This window comes from Panulirus ornatus, chromosome 39 (assembly GCF_036320965.1).
Source record: "Panulirus ornatus isolate Po-2019 chromosome 39, ASM3632096v1, whole genome shotgun sequence".
Lineage (NCBI taxonomy): Eukaryota > Metazoa > Arthropoda > Malacostraca > Decapoda > Palinuridae > Panulirus > Panulirus ornatus.
The window spans coordinates 11,491,199-11,517,571 of record NC_092262.1 but is presented as its reverse complement, the minus strand read 5'-3'; the positions used below and the strand labels follow the sequence as shown (position 1 = coordinate 11,517,571).

General features: G+C 44.7%; 1 protein-coding gene across 7 annotated transcripts in view; it reads right to left on the bottom strand.

Moving 5' to 3' along the window:
• The window catches only part of Mondo (MLX interacting protein mondo), a 137,689-nt gene that overhangs the window by 21,494 nt on the left and 89,822 nt on the right, over nt 1–26,373 (bottom strand). For all 7 annotated transcript variants that reach the window (XM_071685069.1, XM_071685073.1, XM_071685072.1 and 4 more), the window contains one exon: nt 7,840–8,486. In XM_071685069.1, the coding sequence (XP_071541170.1) occupies nt 7,840–8,486 (647 nt within the window). The remainder of the gene's footprint in view (nt 1–7,839; nt 8,487–26,373) is intronic.

Below are 26,373 nucleotides of genomic sequence, written 5' to 3'. Positions count from 1 at the left end.
AAGACCTGTTCCTCAGACCTCCAAGACCTGTTCCTCAGACCTCCAACTCGAACACTGTATCACCTTACTAACATGACCTTGGCACATGTCTTCTTGGTCGAGCTAATCCACACGACGATTGGGTCCGACTCTGGGCGAACCTGGCTGCTCGCTACACTGGTCGACTGTGCGAGACGGTACGACCCATGGCCTGGCTTTTGACCTGACTCATATGCTTTAGGTCAAGGGTCGTGCCGCCATCCCAGCCAAGGGTCGTACCGTCGTGCTCAAGCGGAAGCAACACGAAATATGAGCGTCGGTACGAACCATACAACACACACACACACACACACTCAACATCACATCCGCCATTCGTGAACACGAACTCCAGTGCAGAGGTGAACATTGATCAGGCACGACTGAATCAAGTGTTGTGACGTGGTTGTGATGACCCCAGGGGTCGTGGGGGTTGTGATGACCCCAGGGGACGTGGGGGTTGTGATGACCCCAGGGGACGTGGGGGTTGTGATGACCCCAGGGGACGTGGGGGTTGTGATGACCCCAGGGGTCGTGGGGGTTGTGATGACCCCAGGGGACGTGGGGGTTGTGATGACCCCAGGGGACGTGGGGGTTGTGATGACCCCAGGGGACGTGGGGGTTGTGATGACCCCAGGGGACGTGGGGGTTGTGATGACCCCAGGGGACGTGGGGGTTGTGATGACCCCAGGGGACGTGGGGGTTGTGATGACCCCAGGGGTCGTGGGGGTTGTGATGACCCCAGGGGACGTGGGGGTTGTGATGACCCCAGGGGTCGTGGGGGTTGTGATGACCCCAGGGGTCGTGGGGGTTGTGATGACCCCAGGGGACGTGGGGGTTGTGATGACCCCAGGGGACGTGGGGGTTGTGATGACCCCAGGGGACGTGGGGGTTGTGATGACCCCAGGGGACGTGGGGGTTGTGATGACCCCAGGGGACGTGGGGGTTGTGATGACCCCAGGGGACGTGGGGGTTGTGATGACCCCAGGGGACGTGGGGGGTTGTGATGACCCCAGGGGACGTGGGGGTTGTGATGACCCCAGGGGACGTGGGGGTTGTGATGACCCCAGGGGACGTGGGGGTTGTGATGACCCCAGGGGACGTGGGGGTTGTGATGACCCCAGGGGACGTGGGGGTTGTGATGACCCCAGGGGACGTGGGGGTTGTGATGACCCCAGGGGACGTGGGGGTTGTGATGACCCCAGGGGACACCACCGCTGGGACGCGTCACATACCCACCACAACGCCGCCTGCCAGACCCACCCCGGCTTACACGGTGGGTATCCCGTGTTGTTTACCTGTTTGCATACGGCCGATAGAAGGACGGGGGAAGAGGGGGTGGGGGGTGGGGGGGTAATAGTTATGAGGCCACTGGGTCTGGGGGTTGTAGCTATTGGGTAGTGGATACCCGTGTCGTTAAACTACCCTAAGCCACTTAGGAGGAGGAGGTTTAATAAGGCAATTGGGTCTGGGGGTTGTAGCTGCTGGGTCAAATGGCAGCTGGCGTCCTCATTCCATCCACCTCTAGCCGCGTGGAGGCCCCCAGGTCGTTATCACCACAGTCCAAAGTCTCGTGAGGCAGGGGGGGCGGGGGGAGACAAGGAGAGGGGACGCGAGATAAGAGGGATGGGACACAGGCACTGGGACAACAGGGGATCTTAAGACGAATTGGATACTTAGGGAAGACCAGGTGTTATCACCGCTGATAGGGGTGGAGGGGGACGGGTACAACACACAGCAACACACGACCACTGATGATGGAGGACACACAGCAACACACGACCACTGATGATGGAGGACACACAGCAACACACGACCACTGATGATGGAGGACAAACAGCAACACACGACCACTGATGATGGAGGACACACAGCAACACACGACCACTGATGATGGAGGACACACAGCAACACACGACCACTGATGATGGAGGACACACAGCAACACAGCAACACACGACCAGTGATGATGGAGGACACACAGCAACACACGACCACTGATGATGGAGGACACACAGCAACACACGACCACTGATGATGGAGGACACACAGCAACACACGACCAGTGATGATGGAGGACACACAGCAACACACGACCAGTGATGATGGAGGACACACAGCAACACACGACCAGTGATGATGGAGGACACACAGCAACACACGACCACTGATGATGGAGGACACACAGCAACACATGACCACTGATGATGGAGGACACACAGCAACACACAACCAGTGATGATGGAGGACACACAGCAACACACGACCACTGATGATGGGGGAGACACAGCAACAGAATGTACATAAATCATTGCCGTCCAATGGTTAATTTCAGGCAGGGTGGGTGGAAAAGATAGACTGAGGCAGACTGAGGAAACACCAGAGGACTGATCTACAATATGGTGGAAGGAGGTGGGGGTGGTGGGGTGTAAAGGGGGCTGCCCACTCCTCACCCCCAGGACTAAACCCCCTTCAAGTCTTGACGGGGGGGGGGGTCAGTGATGTGAGTGACGAGGAGAAAGTTGTGTGTGTGTGTGTGTGTGTGTGACCATGATCGTCTTCTATACATACACCATCTTGGACTGACCCCCACACCAGGCCTCCCTGCTGAGCCAGCCAAGGAGACATGACGAGTGTAAGATAAGCAAGACATAAGCAAGTCAGCATAACCAAAGTCACCCCCCCCCCTACCAACATCCCTTCCCCAACTCCTGGCACGACGGTACGACCATTGAACACGACGGTACGACCCCCATGAACACGACGGTACGACCCCCTGAGCACGACGGTATGACCCCCATGAACACGACGGTACGACTCCCTCAACACGTCGGTACGACTCCCCTGAGCACGACGGTACGACTCCCTCAACACGTCGGTACGACTCCCCTGAGCACGACGGTGCGACTCCCTCAACACGTCGGTACGACTCCCCTGAGCACGACGGTACGACCCCCTGAGCACGACGGTACGACCCCCCTGAGCACGACGGTATGACTCCCCTGAGCACGATGGTACGACCCCCAGAGCACGACGGTACGACCCCCCTGAGCACGACGGTATGACTCCCCTGAGCACGACGGTGCGACCCTTGAACACGACGGTACGACTCCCCTGAGCACGACGGTACGACCCTTGAACACCACGGTACGACCCCACTGGACACGACGGTACAACTCCCATGAGCACGATGGTACGACCCTTGAACACCACGGTACGACCCCCTGGACACGACGGTACGACTCCCATGAGCACGACGGTACGACCCTTGAACACGGTACGACCCCCCTGAGCACGACGGTACGACCCTTGAACACCACGGTACGACTCCCCCTGAGCACGACGGTACGACCCTTAAACACAAGTGGGGTAATGCTGAGCCATGCGAGCACAATAAGAAGCATAATGCTGACAGATACATGGGTTCAAGTGAGCATAACCCGTAATCATTGCTTACAGAGGTAATGCTGACCATGACGTACAGCCCAGCATATCATGAGGCAATGCTGACCAGGGTGTACAGTTGAAACAATGCTGATATGTGTGTGATAACCACGACAAGAGGGGGAGGGGTAATGCTGAGTGTCGTCCAGCATCACGCAAGCATGACAAAGTGGCAATGCTGAAGAGAAATAAGCAACGAGGCCAAGCCTAAATAATATGCTGACCATGGCCACAAGAGCGCAAGCCATGAGCTGTGGTAGCGTTGTGAGAGGAGCAATTAGCATGGGAAGCATTACCCTCTGACCAGCACGCATACCCAGGCAACTCAACATCATATGCTGCACAATGCTTGCCAGTCCTAGCTATACAAGCATCAAGGTCAAGTGAGCATGGAAGCTAGCTTCGTCTCTTCGATGTATATCAACTGACTGTTATATTCCTCTCTTGTGTCTCCCCTGATGATGTGATTATTGCACGAAAGTGCACTTGGGAACTTTTCGTGTTTCATTTTCCCCGTGGACTCATAGGAATATATATATATATATATATATATATATATATATATATATATATATATATATATATATATATATATATACGAATAACGACAAAATTTAAATGCTTCCAAATACCTATACTCAACGCCCCCCATACACACACACACACAACGGACCAGATCACACTCCAATCTTCCTGTGTTTCCTAAATATTCCACTTCTACTTAGGGTTTATAAGTAGTCATGGGGAGATTCCACTTCTACTTAGGGTTTATAAGTAGTCATGGGTAGCGAGTCCCAGGCAAAACCCTGCAGGAGCACATCGTTTGCCCTACAAGCAAAAACAACCTATGGAAATCTTAAAAAAAATGTCGTAAAGTTTCGTGTCAATTCCAAAACGTGTCGTTTAAATACGTCCCACTTTAAATAATCTTAATCCCCCACTTAATGGAGACATCAGTAAACGATTGAAAACACCCACTCACCGACTAACAAACATTTTAAGCACAAACTGCATCAATGTTGAACTAGAAAGCTCAATCTATACTTTTTTCATTATTATACTTAGTCGCTGTCTCCCGCGTTAGCGAGGTAGCGCAACGAAACATACGAAAGAACGGCCCAACCCTCTCACATACACGTCCACACATGCACACACACACAAATATATATATATATATATATATATATATATATATATATATATATATATATATATATATATATATATATATAGATAATCGCTGTTTCTCGTGTCAGCGAGGTAGCGCCAGGAAACGGACGAAGAATGGCCCATCCACTAATATACACATACATAAACATAAACGCCCATGCACGCACATATGCATACATATATACATATTCATACTTGCTTGCCTTCATCCATTCCTGTCGCTACCCCGTCACACAGGAAGTAGCGTCGCCATCATATGAGCAATCACAATTTCCACAATAGCTGACAAAAAGAATATACTCAATATCTTCCACCACGGAATAAAAACGTTCAACTAATTGATACCACTCCAAAAATTCCCACTGAAAACGACCTTTTTATCAGTGTACGACTTTATGAAATCTTTCCCAACTTCCAAATTCATAAAAAAAATTCAACAAACAGACGTCCCCACTAATTTTCCCACTGAAAACGACCCTTTTATTAATGTTTCCACTGAAAACGACCCTTTCATCATTATAATTTTCACCGAAAACGACACTTTTAGAAATATTTCCACTGAAAACGACCCTTGAATTATCATTTTCACCGTAAACGGCCTTTATCAATATTTCCACTGAAAACGACACTTTTAAATCAATATTGCCTCTGAAAACGACCCTTTTATATTATTTCCACTGAAAACGACCCTTTCGTTGTTATAATTTCCACTGAAAACGACCCTTTCATTATCATAACTTCCACTGAAAACTACCATTCTATTAACAATTCCACTGAAAAAGACCTTAATAATTAAAATTTCCACTGAAAACAACCCCTTAATAATTAAAACTTCCACTGAAAACGACCCTCTAACAGCGTACGACTACACAGAATCCTTCCCCACATCCAAATTCACCAAAAAACGTTAAAAAACAAACATCCCTTTGAAATTTCCACTGAAAACGACCCTTTTATTAACACACCCACTGAAAACGACCCTTAAATCAGTGTACGACTATAAGGCATCCCTTCCCCTGGCCCCCATCCCACACACACACACACACACATGCATATCCCAAGTCATGAAGCAGCTGCAGGACGTGTCCGACCAAGGAGGTTGCAACACACATGTTGATATGAACGTAACCACAAGAAAAGAAGAAGAAAAAAAGCTACAAGAATTTCTCTCTCCAGCCCAGACAATGTCGTAAGCAGGCACCACGTCTCCTCCCCCCCAACCCCACAGCCCTCTCTTGCGTCTTGCTTTACTTCTCTCTCTCTCTCTCGTCTACTGCCATAGTCTACTTCTACTAGATATCTACTACTACCAGTTATACATGAAGACGACCCCCCCATCTTGACCCCGAAGTAACTGTGGTAACAGTGGTTACCGCTCAGTACTACAGAGGTAACGAGAGACAACGATAATGTTCTGGGCGAGATTTCCAGGTTTTTTTTTCTTCTTCTTCGAACTACATTTTCTTTATACGGGAATCTCAAGGTCAAATGACAAGTGGTGCGTCGACCGCCATGCAGCCCGCATGATCCCCCAACTGTACGGAGAAATGAGCTTTGTTTCCAAGTGATGCTGGTAGGGTATTGCAATTTCCTGCCACTGCTGCTGAACGGAGCGCAGCCTATTCCTTTTTTTTTTTTTCTATTATCTACAGTGTATACACAGGTGGTTGTGGCTTTAATAACCCCGTTGTCGTACAAGATTGGACGTCTGCTCACGAGATGATGGAGAATTGGATGGTTTTGGGGAGATGGGGTCGTTTGGTCGACCAAGACCAGGAGGGGGAGGGTGGGTAGCTCCTGCTGGCCTAGCAACAGAGAAGGTGGCTGTGTTGTGCACGTGGGGGTCACATGGTGGGGGGAGATCACGCCACTATACGCCCCGCCTACCATTCTTACGTCCCTCCCCACCCCATCACCCCCAAACATGTCTCCCCCCCTCCCCGCCGACACCCCACATCATCTCCCCCTCCTAAGAGAACCTCAGGAGGAGGATACAATCTACCATGCATGATCATCAAGTGCGACTTTTCCCAGCAATTCTCACACAGACAAGAAGGGTCAGCCTCGAACCAGTCCAGAAACCATGCATCCCAGGGGCGAGTGATAGATAAACAACACCCTCCCCCCCCTCCCATGACATCCCCCTTCTCTCCCTCCCCCTCCCGCAACTTGCCACCACCGCGCAGCCGCTGTGCGCTACGCTGGCCCCGCCTTGCCTCACCCCCAACCCCACTGGGTGGGTATATATACCACTCCGCGCCCCAGGAACGAATTTTATCGAATGTGCCGCCGACACGTTGGGAGACCATGATATATAAAGTTATCTGTTTGTGTGTGGTGTGAGGAGGTAGGCCTCGGCTTGCCATTCACCTCCCCCCCCCCCCCCCCCGGCCCCTGCTGCAGGAGCTGTTTTCCCACCCCTGCTACAGGAGCTGTTTTTTCCACCCCTGCTGCAGGAGCTGTTTCCCCACCCCTGCTGCAGGAGCTGTCTGTGTGCGTGTGTGTGTGTGTAGCGCCGACAAAAGGCGGGCGCGTGCACACACACACACACACACACCAACCTCCTCCCTCCGTCTCCTCCAGTGGGGGAGAGACTGACCATCTTTCCTCCCCTCCTACAGTCCCATACTCCAGGCTTCGTGGGGGGAGCTCACGCGGCCTTACCAAACCACCAGCAGGCTCCTGAAGGTGGCGCTGAAGCAGCTGGAGCAGCAACTTCTACCCCCTCCCTTACAGCCACTTTCAGGGCACCTCGAGCCAAGGGGCGCGGGCGCGCTGCGCTGCTGGGCATCCAGACGGAGGGACGCTCACAACGACATCGGGAGCAGACATCGAGGAAGGTCGGCAATCCACCCGCAGTAATTAATAACTAATAATTCTATTTTCAGGAGGGCTAAATAATTTATTGGGGATGGAAGGGGGGGAGGTGTTGATCGAGAGATGGACAGTGTGTTATATATATATATATACCCTGGTGTGTGAGTGTTGACCTGAGCCATGTACAACCCGTGAGATGATATTGTTCAACTGAAACACCTTGGTGGCGCCCGCCCTATGTTAGGTACGGGCCATGTTAATTACCCATGTTGAAATGTGTGTGTGGGCATGCATGCATGACCGGGCTGAATGACGGGGCCAGCGGGGGGGCGTCATGAGACACCTGCATGATCGTGTCTGGGTTGGTACTGTTAAACTTCACAAGGGCCTTACCTTGGGTATGACGAAGGAGGACTCATGGTGTGGTGTGGGGACGGCAGGTTGCTGGTGCTGTGGTGTGGTGAGGTCATGGTGGCTATGACTACGGATGAAGGAGCGTGGTGGGGCGGCCTGCTGGGGCGATGCCGGTGACTGCTGGGGGGGTGTGTGAGGCTGCTGCACCTGCTGGGGAGGAGTGTGGGGCTGCTGTAACTGCTGTTGAAGCTGTGTAGGGGCAGGAGGAGGAGGCTGCTGCTGGAGGAGGGTCTGCTGCGGCTGAGTTAGGAGTGGAGACCTCACCAGGGAGGCTTGGTAGGACACAGGTGGCGACTGTGTAGGGAGAGGCACCAGCTGTTGTTGTTGTTGTCCTTGTCCTCCTGCAGGCTGGTCGTGGAGGGGGATCTGGTTGCCTCTGAAGACCGGGGAATGTTTAGGGTGCGTGAGGGAGGTGGTGATGGGCTTGTGGGAGGGCGAGTGCGTTGGCGAGGCCGCCTCGAGGAAGGTTTGAGCAGGGGCGACGCCCCCGGGGTAGTGGTGGCTGGAGAGAGGGGGCGACGTCGAAGGGGCTGACGGAGGCGCAGGAGGGAGATCGGGCGTCTCGCCCACCTCCGGCAGGAAGTCTTCCTCGGGCACCGTCGGGAGACCTCGGCCCGCCAGCATTTCTGGAAAGGACGACCTCATGTCACAAAGTCTCGTACACAAGTATTGCTTTTTTCAAAATGAATCGTGCGGCCCAAACACCACACACACACACACAGTATCTCTCTCTGGCCAGGTCCTACACCCTAATCACTTTGGTTTTGCACTAAATAACTAATAAATAATATTCTAAACTCATAAATAACATTGTAATACAACCCCCTAGTGTCGAGGTAATTATTTTGTCAATTTAAATTTTTTTTCAGTGTATTTGGGGCAAAAGATAACGCCACCACAGTGGTGAACTAGATAGGCATTTTTAACCTAAAAAAAATTTATTCATTGGGGAAAAAAGATATATCAACTTTTCCCTATTTACCTTGAGTCCTAATCTACTTTATCCCGAATTCAGGAGTATAATCTACCATTAGTCTACCCTGAATTATAATAGATTCTAGCAAAATACAAGTGATCATGGGTGTGTCCTTTTCTTTCTAGATGGGAAGTCAATCACATTAGCTGAACTATAAAAAAAAAAATAGGAATTTAAAGCCATCACTACCTAAAATGTTAACCGTAAAGTCTTAAAAAAAAAAAAAAAGGCCCGTACACGAAGCTTAAAAAAAATGTCCCTATTTTTCCCATGTTCAATACCACAGTCCTGCCAGGTCACTTCTATAGAATCACCCCCACGAGACTTAAGCTGACCCCCTTTGGTGAAGCAATTACCTCAGTGACATAACTCAGTTATTGAGCAACATTTTGTTAAAAATGTTTAGTGACCTTAAAGTCTATAGTAGAAGGTATTATTAATTGTACAGGCCAAAATGATGGCTTCCCTGGCCTTGAAATAACCCGTAGACATTTAAATGTTAGCAACAATAAATCATAATAGACTGGGTAGTTAAGATGTAACTATAGTAAAGGTTAATAAATGCAATAACTAGTAAGAGGAATAACCCCCATATTATCCGTATTTTCTTGTTTACAAAAAAGATTATAGTAAGTAGGGAACCCGTAGCTTAGTGACATTAATTTACCAGGGGGAAAAGTCCCTGTTGAAGGGAGGGTTGAACAGCACCATTCAGCTATAGGAGGGGGGAGGAAAGCTAAACTAGGACGACAGCACAAGCTATGTTGAACACAGCTATCAGTATGGGGCCAAGCTAGGCTTCTGACCAGACTAAGCTATGTTGAACACAGCTATAAAAGGGAAAGGGGGGGGAGGGGGGCAAAAGCTAGGCTATGGAACTTAAGCACCAGCAGCTGCACTTTCAAGACTTGAAACACCAAATTATCCTAAAAAAATCCCCCTTTTTTAAGACTAGAAAAGGACTTTGCTATGGGGTCTATCAATGAGGGATGGGGAGGGACAATATGGGATTATCTCGTGTATTGTGGGGGTTATATAGGTAAAGGGGGGGTTGGGATGGGGGAAGGAAGGGATGGGGGGCCTTCCCGGCTTGGTGGCCCATGGGTGGGATATAACAAAGCCACTGTGGGATAGCCGATATTACTTACGATGACCGGGATATCCCGGATATAAATAGGTGTGCATGCTGTACTCTCACAACTGCTGTCGCTTCCCTGTCTATCGCTATCTATCTCTCTCTATCTCTCCTCTTTTTTCCGATTATTTTTTTTTTCAAAGGTTTCCGGCCATGATGGGCCCCCAAAAGTTGGATAATTATTTTTGTTTGAAAAAATAAGTCCTATAAAGTTCTGTTTTGATGCACAGTCTATTGAACTTGAGAACACGGTTTGCACGACTCCAAAATGAGTAAGGCTTGGAATTTTTGAGTTGAGGGGGGGCCAAGGGGGGCGTGTGTGTCGGCGATATGAGAAAGACGTGACTTGAAGAGGGGGGGAGATAATGGGGGAAAGATGGGTTTGCGACGAAAGGCGGGGGTGGGGAGTTAGGGAAGGAGAGGAGGGGGGGAAATATATAATACTGGATCTCTGGGGGATGTTTTGGGGGTTTTTGGGGGAGGGCGCCGCCGCTTGCGTCGTCCGGGGTGAGCGTTTTGAGCCGTTTGGGGGTACCAAGTCCAGCAGCTGTGCGCGGCGACGGGGTCGGTGATGGCGACTGCTGCGGTGCCCAATCTTCTGGACTCGTTGTCAGAAGGCGAGTGACGGGGCTTCCCCAACACCACCACCACCACCGCCGCCGCCAACACCTCCCCCTCCTCCATCACTCCACCCGCGCCACACCAACCCTCCCCCCCAAGCCAAACACTGTGGGAACGACCGTTGCGCTCTGGCAAGCTCGGCCGACCCAGGTACGCGGAGGGCAAGGAGGCCGGTGATTGGTTAGGGTAGGCAGGCCACTCCTCGTCCTAATTGGTCACTTTCGCCGCCCCGGGGTCTCATTGGCTCTCCGAGGGGGCATCGCCAAGGCCTCATTGGTCGAGCTCTTTAAGTGTGTGCCTACAGATTCGTAGTGTTTAAGTATAAATTAACGCTACAAAAACTATATATATATATATATATATATATATATATATATATATATATATATATATATATATATATATATATATATATATATATATATATATATTCCTCCACGAACTGGAAGATGTCCTTGAGTTGAGCCGCGACAGCTTAGGTAGAAGAAACAAACACAACAACCCGACAGTCGTTATCATCCTAGGCTACGGCAAGGGGCGTTAATGACCGTTAAGGGTAGTTACTGACCGTCGTTATCATGAGGAATGGTAGTCCAGTCTCTAGCTACACTGGACATGAGACTGTGATCGACCCTCGTTATCGGCAGCAGTGGCTACTTCACCTTATCTCTCTATCTCTTATCTCATTTATCCGCTAGGCTGTTCCTCCTACTTTCTTGGTTCTCTCTCTCTCTCTCTCTCTCTCTCTCTCTCTCTCTCTCTCTCTCTCTCTCTCTCTCTCTCTCTCTCAGGCGTTTAAATACTCCCCACCCCTTCTCTCCTCTCACTCATGCCTGTTTAAACTCTCACTCATTCCTGTTTACACTCTCTCTCATTCCTGTTTAAACTCTCTCTCTCAAGCGTCTGTTTAAACTCTCACTCCTCTCTATATCTTACTCATGCCTCTGTTTACACTTCCTCTCTTTCTCTCTCTCATTTATTACAGTGACTCTATTTCTCATTCCTGTTTAAATCTCCCTCTCCTCTCTCATTCCTCAATTCAAACTCCCCACTCTTTCTCTCTCTTGTGTTCCTCTTATCCTTCTTACTTATCTATCCGTGCATGACCCCTCTCTCTCTCTCTGACCACACGGGGATGGCAACAAGGGAATGTAATAAAATCATTAGTCGCTCCCACGCCCGTATATACGACTGGGTGTCTTCCTACCACTTGGTGAAATTCATACGGGATCAATCATAAATATGAGCCACGCCCGTGTGGTCCACTATGTCTTTATCCCGGATATGAAATCATAATATTCTTTTCATCGTATATCTCTTGTTCCAAATATCTATATGCTGTGCAAATGAAGAATTAATCAATTAATTTCTCATCTTCAAAATGTATATTTGTGTTCTGGGGTATAGTATACACCTGTCTTGCCCCACACCCAACCCCAATGAGTCTTTTTGGTATTCGTTATTTAAGTCGATTTTGGCTTTTTTTTTTTTTTATCTTCCTCGTCTCCAGAGCTCATTTGCATACTGTATTTCTAACCTCGTGCCCGCCAATTACCTCTGACCTTACCCGGGGTCTATTTGTGGTTACCCGGGGTCTATATGTGGCTACCCGAGGGATCTATGTGCTTACCCGGGGTCTATATGTGGCTACCCGAGGGATCTATGTGCTTACCCGGGGTCTATATGTGGCTACCCGGGGTCTATATGTGGTTACCCGGGGTCTATATGTGGCTACCCGAGGGATCTATATGCTTACCCGGGGTCTATGTGTGGTTACCCGAAGGGTCTATATGTGGTTATCCGGAGGCTATATGTGGTTAACCGAAGGATCTATATGTGGTTATCCGGAGGCTATATGTGGTTACCCGGGGTCTATATGTGGTTATCCGGAGGCTATATGTGGTACCCGAGGGATCTATGTGGTTACCCGGGGTCTATATGTGGTTACCCTGAGATCTATATGTGGCTACCCGCGAGATCTATGTGTGTTCAATTACCAATTTGTACTGTAATGAGAGAGAGTTGTACACTGATGGAGTCTCATTTGCGTCTTTAATTACCAATTTATAATCAGATGTAGTTTGCATTAATCACATCTGTAATTATTTATCTAAAAAAAATAGTTCTATATAAATTTTTATTTCAATTTAAAAAAGAACATTTCTCATGTTTAATTTCATGTTATGTTCTCCAGTTATTCTATATATTCCCCTCCACATCTCTCCAAGAACTTGTTCAATGTTTATGTCATCCAAATGTAGTTTTTGAACGTTAGGGTCGCCCCTAACTCTTCTCTCTTCCAAGGTGGGCCAATCTAAAAGGATTCAACCCTTATCAACTCTTGGTGTTCCGTGTGTGTGTGTGTGTGTGTGTGTGTGCTCAGGTCAGCATTGCCCAGGTATGCATGCTGGCTGGCAGGCAAGCGCATGCGCATGCTTAACCAATCCTCCCTCTACGTACTTCCCTTCAGTCAACAAGGAGGGAGATTGGGGGGGAAGGGAGGGGGGAATGATATATACCCCTCCACACACACACACACACAGGGAACTGGGAACCTATATATGATCATCACTACCCCCTCCCCCCCCTCAACAACCTAGCTCCCCCTAGCACCCCTACCCCACCTTCCACCCCCTCAACATCATACTTACCTCCCCCCCCCATCTCAATATACGCAGCCCCATCCCCTCAACATCCCAGCTCCCCCCCCCCCATTTCAATATACGCAGCCCCATCCCCTCAACATCCCAGCTCCCCCCCCCCCATCTCAATATACGCAGCCCCATCCCCTCAACATCCCAGCTCCCCCCCATCTCAATATACGCACCTCCCACCCCCTCAACATCCTAGCTCCCTTCCCCCGTCTCAATATACGCACCTCCCACCCCTTCAACATCCTAGCTCCCTCCCCCCGTCTCAATATACAAGGCTAGGCAAGAGGCTGGGCAGACAGCGTGCGGTGTGAATATACTATGAACCAACCCGTCAAGACAGACGCACGCGCAGTACAGCTCTCTCTCTCTCTCTCTCTCTCTCTCTCTCTCTCAACCGTAAGGACAGGAGTAACTCCCGTCAATTCCCGTAGACAGAATGCGGGCTGGACAGCGTAGAAACCTAGTCTCTGTCCACCTACACCAAGCTATTGTACCCACTGTACGTTCTATGCTTGCCTCCACCTACACCCAGCTACTGTACCCACTGCTACACCCCAGCAGCAGCTCTGATACACCATTACCCCCTTAATAATGAATGTAGTCTCGACCACAATGTCCTCTATCCACTACCCTATCCACCAAGTCTTTCACACGAACTTCCTCTATCCACCTACCACTTAGCTGTCCACCTCGTCCTCCAAACACCCATCTGTCCCTCACGAGACACCTCGTCCGACTATCCTTGATCTAGCCTTGCCCAAACACACCCATCCCTCCCCACCCAGGGCAACTCCTTCGCTGGCCGGAGTCAAATGACCTTACACACTCATAGGGTCTATCCGCCTCTTATCTATCTCGTATACCACAATCTATCACATCTACTGGCCTCTTTTTCCCATGTAACTTGAGTTCTAAGTTTTAAATTTGTGAAAGATACATTGTATGTATCTATCGCAGGCCCACAAGCCTGGGATCGGGTTGGTGGGGTACTGACGGGAGAGAGATATCTAAGTGGGGTGGCAAAAGGGGTGGAGGGTGGGGGCGCTGGGGCACAGGGAATGGGTGGGATGGGGCACAGGGAATAGGGGGGGGGAGGGAGGGAGGGAGGGCTGGTCGAGCTGATGATTATAACATGATGCCACTTGGGTTATATAGACAGTCGGACTGAGAGAGACAGTGGTACAGGAGTAGGGTCTTGAGACAGGAGGGAGGGAGGGAGGGAGGCTGGGGGTTGACGGTAAGTGAGTCCATTATGGTAGGGGGGGGGGGGGGAGGTGGTGAGTGAGGACGGAGTGTGGTTTCGGGGGCCTCCGTCAATCCCTGACGGGTGCTGGGAAAATGAGACAGGATGTACGCAAGACGGAATCATGTACGCAGGGACGAGGGGGCGTAAGACAGAAGACTGGACAGGAGGGCGAGGGAGGAATTAACCTCACTGGTAATGAGACGGGGGATAAGAAAATACGGATAGACGGGGCTGGGGGTGGACAGAAGAGAACCCTGTTATGTCAGGAAACCTATGAGGATGGGTCAGCCAGCTGTTATTATGGGGCGGACAGAGCACGAGTAGGAGGAAAGCCATCTCCACCCCAATCAAGGAATAAACTATACATACCACCCCAATCAAGGAATAAATTAAACATACAATTCCAAACAAGGGATAAGCTATATATATACACCACCCCAATCAAGGGATAAATCAAACATATCACCCCAATCAAGGAATTAACTATATATACCACCCCAATCAAGGGATAAATCAAACATATCACCCCAATCAAGGAATTAACTATATATTCCACCCCAATCAAGGAATAAATTAAACATACCATTCCAATCAAGGGATAAGCTATATATATATATACACCACCCCAATCAAGGGATAAATTAAACATACCAACCCAATCAAGAGATAAACTATATATACCACCCTAATCAAGGGATACATTAAACATACCATTCCAATCAAGGGAAAGACATTCGCAAACCATTGTTTGGGGCCTAATTTGTCCAGTATACTAATGATCTAACTCGTTTTAAACGCTCAATTTATCTTTGTGGCCTTAACTAACGTCCATAACACCTCCATTATCTTTAAACTACACAGACCACTCCAATCAAGGGATAAATTATATATACCATTCCAATCAGGGGATAAATTATATATACCACTCCAATCAAGGGAAAGACATGTTTACAAACCACTTGATCTATCTTTGTGGCCTTAAATAAGGTGGTCTTGGAGAGGCCACTGGGAACTGAACTTTCCCAAACACTTGGTAAAGTCACATGGCCTCCCCTCACATAATGTTGCTTCTACACATCACGTCCGGGATTACATATAACATACATATAAGGCGAGGCAGCTTACACAATAACGTGTATGGCAGGCAAAGAGCACACCACCCCCTCGTTTGTGTCATGTTCTAACAGCTGTTTCTTACGATCGAAAAGTTTACATTTCATATTCCCAATACATCGGCTGTTTACATGTTCCACCACTGCAATAACAATATATGAGAGAGAGAGAGAGAGAGAGAGAGAGAGAGAGAGAGAGAGAGAGAGAGAGAGAGAGAGAGAGAGAGAGAGAGACTCAGTTATTTATGAGATCTAAACGACAAATAACCTTTAAATCACAACCACATCACTAAGGGGGGGGGGGGAGGCAGTTATTAAATACCCATAAAATCACAACCATATCACTAAGGGGGGCTAATTATTAAATACCCATACATGGGTAAGCTTCCCTAAGGGTCGTTTAAGGTGCAATGACGCATTTCCCCTTGACGTCTCCTACTTGAAGGTCCAACACGAGCACCAACAAAATGTCAGATGTTCCAATAAAAACTTGTCAGAGGGTCAGTAAATGTGGTGCGGCCGCTAGGGGAGGGACCGCTTGGTGGCAGGGATATATGATTTATCATATAGCATGTATCAAGCTTATTTGATATCAAGTACCAGGCGTATTTTTCTCACTACGTTTATCATATATAAGGTATCAAGCGTATTTTATTCAAAAGGCTTATCACTTATCATGTATCAGGCTTATTTCATTCTCTAAGCTTATCTAGGTCTGGCTGTATAGACAAAAGTGCCAAACTCTGGATCCAAATTGACAGTGTCCTTCCAAGCAAAGGCTTATATATACTTAACTCGAAAAAAATGAACATTCTCCAATGTATTCTCCCAAGAGATCTATAAAGCCGTAAAGTGATTTCACTGAACATGAAGGATGATGTTCCAAAGGAGCAATTGTCCAAGGATTATTGTTGAACATGAATGCAAATGTTACATTAGAAAAAAAATGGCTTTAGGCTCATCTATGCTATAAGATGATCTTCAAATTACGAAAGATATCTGTCTAGACGTTGCATAAATTTCAGTAGCTCTTCATGCCATCCAAAATGCCATTAGAAATAGGACTTTGCAAGTTAATGCTGCAAAGCCATACTCCCAGTACAAAAACATATAAAAGCTCAAAAACCATCGAAGCCTATCTTGGCTGTGATAGAGAAGCTATTGGTTTCCCTGGAGAAAGAAATCTTAACAGCCTACTCAAAAGAAATAAAAATCAGTGTCACATATCAGATCTTAAGCTCCTGAAATGCATTCTTGTTGTTATTACATACTACTGTTACTGGTGCAATTTCTTGTCATGAAAGGGTTACAGGAAAGCCCCAAATACAATGATTCTATCACCGATGATTCTTGCATTTCTTAAAGAGGAACCTGAAAAGTCTTCTAAACAGATGGGTTAACTTATCTCTGTCAGGAAGGGTAATCATTAAGGCATAAGAGAAATCATCATCTTAGTGTTGTCTGTACTTTCTTCAGCATATCATTTTGAGAGAATTCAGATGTCATCATTCCAAATAAAGAAATTCTGAAGCTGGGTCTCTGCTTGATGTTGGTGACTCTAAGAGACACAATGAATCTCATGTGAGGACTGGCACTTCTGCATTAGTCTTTTGCAGCAAAGATCCAAAAATATTTTACCCCTTCACAGCCACCAAAGTTAACAAACCATGGAAACTGGATGGTCTCAGAGACACTTTCTCTTACAGAATTCCTAAAACCCCTTGAAAAATCTGTCCTAGTAACCCTAACTTTACATTTTAGTTGATATGGCATGAGTGACAGAATACCCTAATCAAGGCTATCTCATTCACTAGGTTACTCCAAACACCAATTCAACACATCTCAGGACACCCTTCATGCCTATACTCCTCACACACACAAACATACAGCATGCTCAGCTTCTTAAATGCTGTGAGAGTTTCATCAAAGACAGGAAGGACTTGTAAGCCAGGAAGTAAGTAGAGAGCTGAAGGTGTACTGAAATGGCCTGGACATATGGAGGAAATGAGAAGAGTAGAGAAAAAGGATAACAAAAATGGAGGGAACAAGAAGGGGGAGACCATATTAAGAGATGGTAGAATGTGAAAAAGCTTCTGAGTGCTCAGGACAGGGAAAGTTGCAGGTGAATGGTAGTTTGACAAAGGTAATAAATCATTGCCTCGATAATTATCATTCAAATAGCGTAGTTGGTACACTTATAGCAAGCATCGTTTGTTATTAGACTTTATGCAAACCATATGGAGGATGACCATCACTAAACAAATGATTTTCAGCATAGTTTTTGACCAAATCACTCTTAACAGATAAATCTAAATGACTTATGATATAATCAACATGAATGAACAAAGTAGGGCAGTTATTGTCAAGTACTTCAATTTCAAAAAGCATTTGATAAAGTTCCACTTCAAAGGTCTCTAACAAAAGTTAAGTCATACTATAGAAGGGGTTGTACTTCTATGGTTGGAAAATTGGTTGACTGGCCATACACGAAGAGTAATGATAAATGGTCAAGTTGTAGAATGGTTACATACAACAAGTACAGTGCTACAAGGAATAGTGTTAGGACTGGTTCTCTTTCTCATATTTTCTTGCCATTGCCCTCATGAGTGGGATAGCACCAAGAATTAATGACAGACCCTTATTAATGGGCTGCATTGTAAGATCGAAATTTGCTGGGAAATAAATTTACAACAGATTTGGAAAGGATGCAGCTTCAAACAGACACAGACAAGCTAATGGACTTGACTCATAGGTGGCAAATGAATTAAAAAATTCATAAGAGCAAATTCTACGTACCATTAGTAAATACAACAAAGGAAAGCTACAATATGAATTCTGTTGAGCTATAAAAGGCAAACGAGGAAAAAACTCGGCTGTAAAAATCTCTGGTGACCTAAAGCCAAGTAAGCAGCACACAAAAGCAGAAAAATGGCTGGATATATTCCTGGGGTGTTTAGGTAGGGCTATTAAATTTAAGTTCAGGGAAAATTATCTTCACTCTTTACAAGTCTTTGATGCATTCTCAGCTTGATAAATGCACTGTTTTTGGTCACCAACTTAAAGAAGAAAAAAATATATACTTAACTAAACAACTTACATCCATTCAGCTTAAAAATGATAAGGTTAAGAGGTGACCTAATACGGTATTCAAAATTATCAACAGCTTTGACAATCTCAATCTAACAATTTCCTTCAGGGTACTTTTGTCTGATTTCCCTCGCATTCAATCTGAATGAGACAAAGTACTTTTCAACAGGACTACTAATATATGGAATAATTTACTATTCATGGTGACTGCAAACTGTACAACAGATACATGTAAGAAAAGAATTGATAAATATTTCACTTTAAATCTTTGACTGATATGTTTGTACCTCCTTAAAACCATGAAAAGATTACAGGTTTTTACAGGTTTCTTTCTCTGAAATATCTGTGTTTTTCTTCTCCTACCACAGTAATCTATGAGATCAATAAGTTTCTAATCACTCCCACTATCATAAACAGCCTTGTTAGATTGGTCTGCCTCTGTCTGATTTCCTTTGTATTCCTCTGTATCACTGCATGTGTGCGTGCTTAGTCAATGTCATTTGTTGAGATGGGGGGGATCTGTGAGTACTGATTACTGAAGCAAGAAGCTGGGTATATTTTTTTGTTTCTACTTGGGGGTTGGTGGCTAGCTATGATCGTAGTGTGGAGGGAAGGACTCTAAGGCTGTTGCAAAGAATTGGGAACCTTGCACACTGAAGTGAAATTGCATAGGTAGTAATTTTTCGTTCACTGTGCAAGTGTTGAGTGTTACTGGACTCCTACATACGGCTACATCACAAATGAAGTATTTAGCTTCACCAAGGCTGTATCTTAATGGAGTATAGTCTTGTAGAGGAACTTCTTGCTACATTGCAGTCCATTATTTCTTTGCTCCTGCGTGAAGCACCATAAAAGGGATCCCTTTTATATAATTTTTCCACAAATGTTCCCCATTTCCCACCTTAATGAGGTAACATCAAGAACATACAAATAATGGCCTTTTTGCACATATTCTCTCACCCACTGTCATATATAATGTTCCATAACCATAGCCCTCCAGTCAAGTTCCAAAGACTATTCCATGGTTTTCCCTGACTACATCATTAATCCTGGTTCAGCCTACTGATAGCACAATGTTTCTCGTATACCATATCAATCCAATTAATTCTATCTCAAGTACACTTCTCTTTTCATTCTGTTCAGGCCATGAAAATTCTAAGCTTCTTTCACTCTATCCTTCCATCTCCTCTCTGGTCTCTGCTTCCTCCTTTGTCCCTCTACATAACATGTACATTCTCTTGTCAGTCTTTCTTCGCTTATCCTCTCCTTATGTCTGAACTATTTCAGCACACCCTGATCAGGCTCTTAATCACAATGCATTCACTATCACACTTCTCTTGGTATATCAGTATAAAAGTATCTTTTTCTAGCTCACTCACGTTCATATAAGTAATTTCTCCATTTCTGTAACACAAACAAATGATCACATTTGCCTCCACCAAGAAACAATAAGATAACCCAACTGCTGCCCATCTCAACATATTCACATGCAATGACTTCTCCTTTGCATGCTAATCAATTAGCATATACTCTGATGATGCCAACTGACCACAAAGTCCACTCAGTGACATATATATCTTCATCTAAACTATGCATTCCTGATCACCATTCCTTTTTTTTTTTTTTTTTTTTACAAGTTTATTCTTTCCTTTCTCCTCATCTTCTTTGCGACCTCTGTGAGGATTTCTCAACCACTGGATATTCTTACTATAAATGACCACAGTTAACCCCAAGGTCAAGCTTACGAGGTATCACCATCTGGCCTTACAGGCTCTGGATCAACTTCTAAAAGCAGGGTCAAAAAACCAACTAATGGAGTTAGGAGGACGTATACAGATGCAGTTACAATTGTGCAACACTAACAAAATGCATACTACCTTTGCCAAACCAGAAATACCATAGGTGGGTAAGACAAGTTAGCCCTGCATATAGCCAGATTTACAGGCAAGTGATTAATGCTAACTGATTTAAAAGACAGCAAATAATAAATGCTATCTACTTTTTTTTTTCCTTACCAATGCTCACACAATATCTGTCTGATGAAGTGACCTGTAAGATGCTGTTTGACCTACCCAGAAGAGGCATACATGTAGCAAACTCTTGAGAGCAGAAGCCAAAGCAGTATCTGTAAAAGAGGAGAGAAAAGCAATATTGCAGCAGAGAGAAAGGGTTCAAGCTGAGATGTAAAAGAGGGAAAGTTAATGAGACAAGCTGCTTTTAAGTGAACTCCAATGGAAAGGAAGGTGTGAGATCTCCCTAATGTATTCTACTTCTTACAGAGACAAATGAACCCTCTGCATACTGTAAATAGTTGTTCTGAAGAGAAACACACTGACAACCTGAAAAGATTTCCCAGACAGATTTAACTATTTCCGAGAGAAGGAGTTCTCATATCAAACGTTAAACTGATACCATGGATACTGACAAATCAAGGGGTTGAACAGCAAACCCATCAAAAACAAGAAAGTTTGAAGTTTTACATAGACATAAGGAAGAAGCTGCATCTTAACATCAATGAATTTGACTCGATTTCTTCTATCCTACCGGCATGGTGTCCATCTCTGCATTTGGAGAAATAGTTAATGTGAGGCAAGAAACACTACCAATGAGACAAAATGGTTACTATCAGAAGGGAGTACAGGGGTACTGAGTTGAGCTGAGCATGGGAATGAATCAGATTACAGGTAAAGAGAAAATCCCTGAAAAAGGAGGGGAAAAAGATGGTAGAAGATAGGGAGGAACTTGAGAAACACCACAGCTGAGAGGGAGTAAAGATCAATCCATCAAGTACAGCAACAGACAGGTCAAAAGGAAAACCAAAAACTAAGCTTACAGGGAAGGTAATAAATTTCAGCTTATCCTCATTATTTCTATGTTTGAAAACACTATCGCTGCCATCAGTATAGACACAGGAAATGTAAACATTCAGTCATACTACTTGCATGATGAAGTATGTTCCACTTTTCTAAACCTTACCTTACCTTCCTACCCCAAAAACCCCTTCTACAGGGACTCCCTTCTAAGAGGAAACACATCCACCAGGCTCTTTTATCATCTACCTATCTTTATCTATATATCTGATGTCCATTCTCTCCAGGAACTCCCTCATGGGAGTGGCTACAGCAAAAGTCTCCATATCTAGTGAACTCCAGTGCTAATTCTTGGCCTTTACTGCCTCCCTCCTAACAAGCCACTAGCAGAGGGCAACTCTAGCACAGTGTTTCCAGAGGCTCCTACCTAAAATTTCTAGCGACTTCTCCTAGCTACCTAACTGCTTTTTTATAAGTACGTCTTTTAATAATGCATTGCTATGTTTTACTATTCCATATTAACAAAACTATCTTTTTAAACCTTATTGCCTCTTGTGTCTTGGTGAGGTAGCATCAAGAACATTAACACAATGACCTAATTTGCACAGATCCACTATCCAGCAACATTTTACATATAATGCACCCACCATCCATAGCTAAGCCCCATAAGCTACTCCACGATTTGTCTTAGCAGCTCCACATGCCCTGGCTTATCCCATGAACAGCATGGTGCCCCTGCCAACATACCACACTGATCCTACTCCTATCTTACACATGCCTCTCACCCTCCTGAATGTTCAGCAAAAAATGTCAAGGTGGGCAGCAAAAACTAAAAGAAAAATAAGAAATGATTATAGAGACATGATAGAGGCACATAAATGAGAACAGAAAATCAATGGGGAGAAAGTTATTCAAAGCAAGGATCCAAGTCCAAAAGTTCTATCTGCAAACATGAATATAACAAGGACAAACAAATCATGGATCAGACCTCTTACAGGAGATGACAATTACGAAAATGTATTGAACAGAATCTGCCAAATGTTAATCAACCAACATACAGCAGCAATTAGCACATAAGTGAAGGAAGACATTGATGACAAAATATTCAATGCTGAAGACAAATGTGCCAGAACATACAGGAGGGTGAAAGGAGTACAAGGAATAGAGTAAATTGGAACGATGTGGTATACCGGGGTCAATGTGCTGTCAATGTGTGTGTGTGTGTGTGTGTGTGTATAAGTGGTTGGGCCATTCTTTGACTGTTTCCTTGTGCAACCTCGCTGATGCGGGAAACAGCGATTAAATATAATAAATAACAATAAATATCTCAAATTGACATAATCAAAACAACTGGTCAACTTAAGACAGAAATCAACACCAGAACCTGATATATATATATATATATATATATATATATATATATATATATATACACACATATATAGAGAGAGAGAGAGAGAGACACATGAGAGAGAGAGAGAGAGAGAGAGAGAGAGAGAGAGAGAGAGAGAGAGAGAGAGAAATATGAATGAATACAGCAAAAACTCTCATCATCAAGATGCTTTTAGGAGAGATCACAGAACATTCCAACAAAGCAGACACACATACATAAGACCAAAACACTATGCAATACCAGGAGAACAAAGAAACATGCATGAAGTGACTCCTGGGCTGAATTCACTTCCAAATGAACCTCAAATTGCTAACTAGGGTAGAGTGGTGGTCAAGAGAAATAGTAGTATGTATTCAATGAGCAGGTCGTGTGATGAGCACTAAGTGCCATTCCAACAAAGTCTCTGCATCCTGTTGCTTTATCATAAAGTCACTTGCTAAAATAGTAGCAAAAAGCCATGTACGCCCCTATACATTTTCAAAGGAAATGTCACGCTTACATTCTAGTGTCTGTCATCTCTCCTTTGTTCTGATTACCATTTGCAGATGTCTGGCGATGGAACTGAGGTTTTCGGTTCACAGTCTTGATCTCCTGAATGAGGCAAGGCACTGATGAGGTGCTACAAGAAGCAACTTCCTGCTCATGTGTTCAGAGTGCCTAGTGCACCTAGAAATCTTATATGTACCCACATTTTCTTGCTTCCAAGTGAGAATTTGGGCTTTCTCCTCCTTAGAAACATATTATCTTAAGGCAGAGGTGGAAGATATATAACACCCAGAAGAGAAATTCCAAAAATGAACCAGCAGCCAGGGAGAGTAAAGGAAGAACATCCTTCCTGAGAGACAGCCTAAAGCACACTGAGGCAGGTTGCTGGTACTAACGCCATTAGAGACTCTAGACTCAGCAACCACATGTGCGAAGATTTCATCCTGAGAACGTCATATACTTATACCCACAACGAACCTTAGCCGTATATCACCTCTGAAAATATATAGGGGGAGGTAGACAAGACTCTTTGCAGATACCAAACTATTCCATCCGATTCATCTGCAACTTGATATTCAAACTCCTTAAAACAAGCAAAAGTTTATTTTTACCTTATTTGACTAGATTAATGCTAGACTCATGGCTGAAGACAGTCCCTAACAGGCCTTGAACAGATTATTATTTGAGGGGCAACAAGGCAAAGAAAAACACTAATTTAACAAGCAAAGCTTGAGTGATCGTTATATGCTGGCCCTACCAATCTGGCAAGCAATTTGCCATAAATATGTCATAAGTATGCATTCACTTTGTCTGTTTTCTATGTCATAAGTACGCATTCACTTTGTCTGTTATCTGTCTTATTACTTGTGCTCTCCATTTTGCAAGTATCTATGGTATTAGCAATAATCTACTCTAAATCACCTATAATTTTCTCAACTCTTACCTTGCTGACACCTTTGGTTAGAGAACTGACGGCCATCCTTAAGTCTTAATTTTCATGGCATACGAAGCACACTGCCAAAGCAGTATCCCAAGAGAAATAAATTCCCTGTGTATTGCATCTTACAGAGATGGAAAATAAAGCAAAAAGCTAATACCATTTCATCTATACTTCAGGTGCAATCACTGACCTTAGTGATCTTGGTGTAGCTACTAATAGCATGTCGCCCATGAGAAATGTCACTGAGCAATGACCCACTCCTATAATACTTTTCTTTATTCTTCAAACAGAATAAACACATATTCAGCTCTTACAGAAAGCAAAAATATTAAGTAAAATCAAACTCCCTTGACTCAGGTGCCACCTTTAGGCAGGAAATGAGACCATAAGTGCTTCAGTTTGTTTGGATGCAATGTTGCCCAAGAACTTTCTGGACACTCCGTGCCTCTTTGTTCAACAATAAGTTCCAATTACACTTTAATGTTGGCTCTGATTTCGGTTCATTACACATGACAGACTCGAAATAAACAAATGAGACCATTGTTCATTTGTTCCTGATGCTACCTCACTATGAGGGAGAAAGCAATTAGGCATAAAGAAAATCTCCCTAATTCTATATTCTCACCTAATTTACAAATCAGGCAAATGAGTGCCCTGCTCCAACTCCTGTGGCACACTCATTTCCAAATGATATTTAGAGGCTTGCACAGTCTCACTTGAGAAAGTGACCAAAAAATGTTTGGAACTACTTTTGTTGAACTTTAACGATAATCTCCAATTGATGTGGTCCCAACTTGGTCAATTCAACTGATAATATAAATATAATAACATAAAGAAAATGGTGAAACGCTTATTTGACATGTTTGTTAAAAGCAAAACAAATCTTTATAGAAAATGCACTGAAACAATAAGTATACAAACAGCTTGAAAAAAAATTATAAAAAAATTCTAAAGGCAACAAAAATGCTTGAATCCCATCAGGATGTTAAACTTAAAATGACAATAACATGAATTATCAATGTCATTATAAAACACATAAAGTAAACACACAGGAATTTTATGAAATTAAGATACAGAAACACTTTCAAGAAAATGAGTTTCAAACTGGTACTCAATATGCACCACATTATCCCTTACTATGACATTAGCAAGTGTGTTTACAGTAAACAATAACTTATGATGCAAGAAACTGTCCCTACTGAAGAAAAACAACCCATAAAAAGGAATAAATCCTGGAAAAATAAGGTATGATGCAGTCAGCATGGCACACAGAAAGAGATAAATATCTGGAGTTTTGCCCGACAGACAAACTTGAACATTTTTGAGTTACGATAAAATTACCTTTAGAGGATGTTACCAATCTTTTTTCAATCTGAGGTGGTTGAGTCTCCTTAGTATGTCTTGTTATCAATGCTCCCCAGCCATTCCGATAAATTTCAGCAGGTAGTTCATAACAAGGGATTTATTTCAATATTAGTCACTTCTATTTGGACTTTGATAACTGTTACTGACATGCCTTAAGAACAGATGATTGACTCTTAGAATAAATATCGTCACATAGCCCCCTTCTCTGTTCCTTCTTTTGGAAAACTAAAAAAAAAAACAGGGGAGGACTTCTAGCCCCCTGCTCCCTCCCCTTTTAGTTGCCTTCTACGAAACGCAGGGAATATGTGTGAAATATTCTTTCTCCCCTATTACCAGTATATCTTACACCAATACTTTCTTTTCCAGGATGACCAAAAGCTTCTTTAAAAATAAGTCATTTATTTCCTTTGGAGGAGCTTAGTTGTCTTGCACAAAACCTCTCCTGACTCAAGTTTTCTTCCTGAGTATGGAGATTAGGAGGGTACCACTCATCCATCACAGCTTTTTGCAGTCTGTGACAAACCAAATTAATCAGATTTTCCTTTACATTGTTTTCAATCTCTAGCCTGCTGAAACCCAATCCATTTGCAGAAATATCTGTGCTTAAAAACCTATTCATTGATGATCATTCTCTTACCAATACGGTAGTTTCTTTCTCATTCAGAAATCATTAATTCTTTCCCTTTCC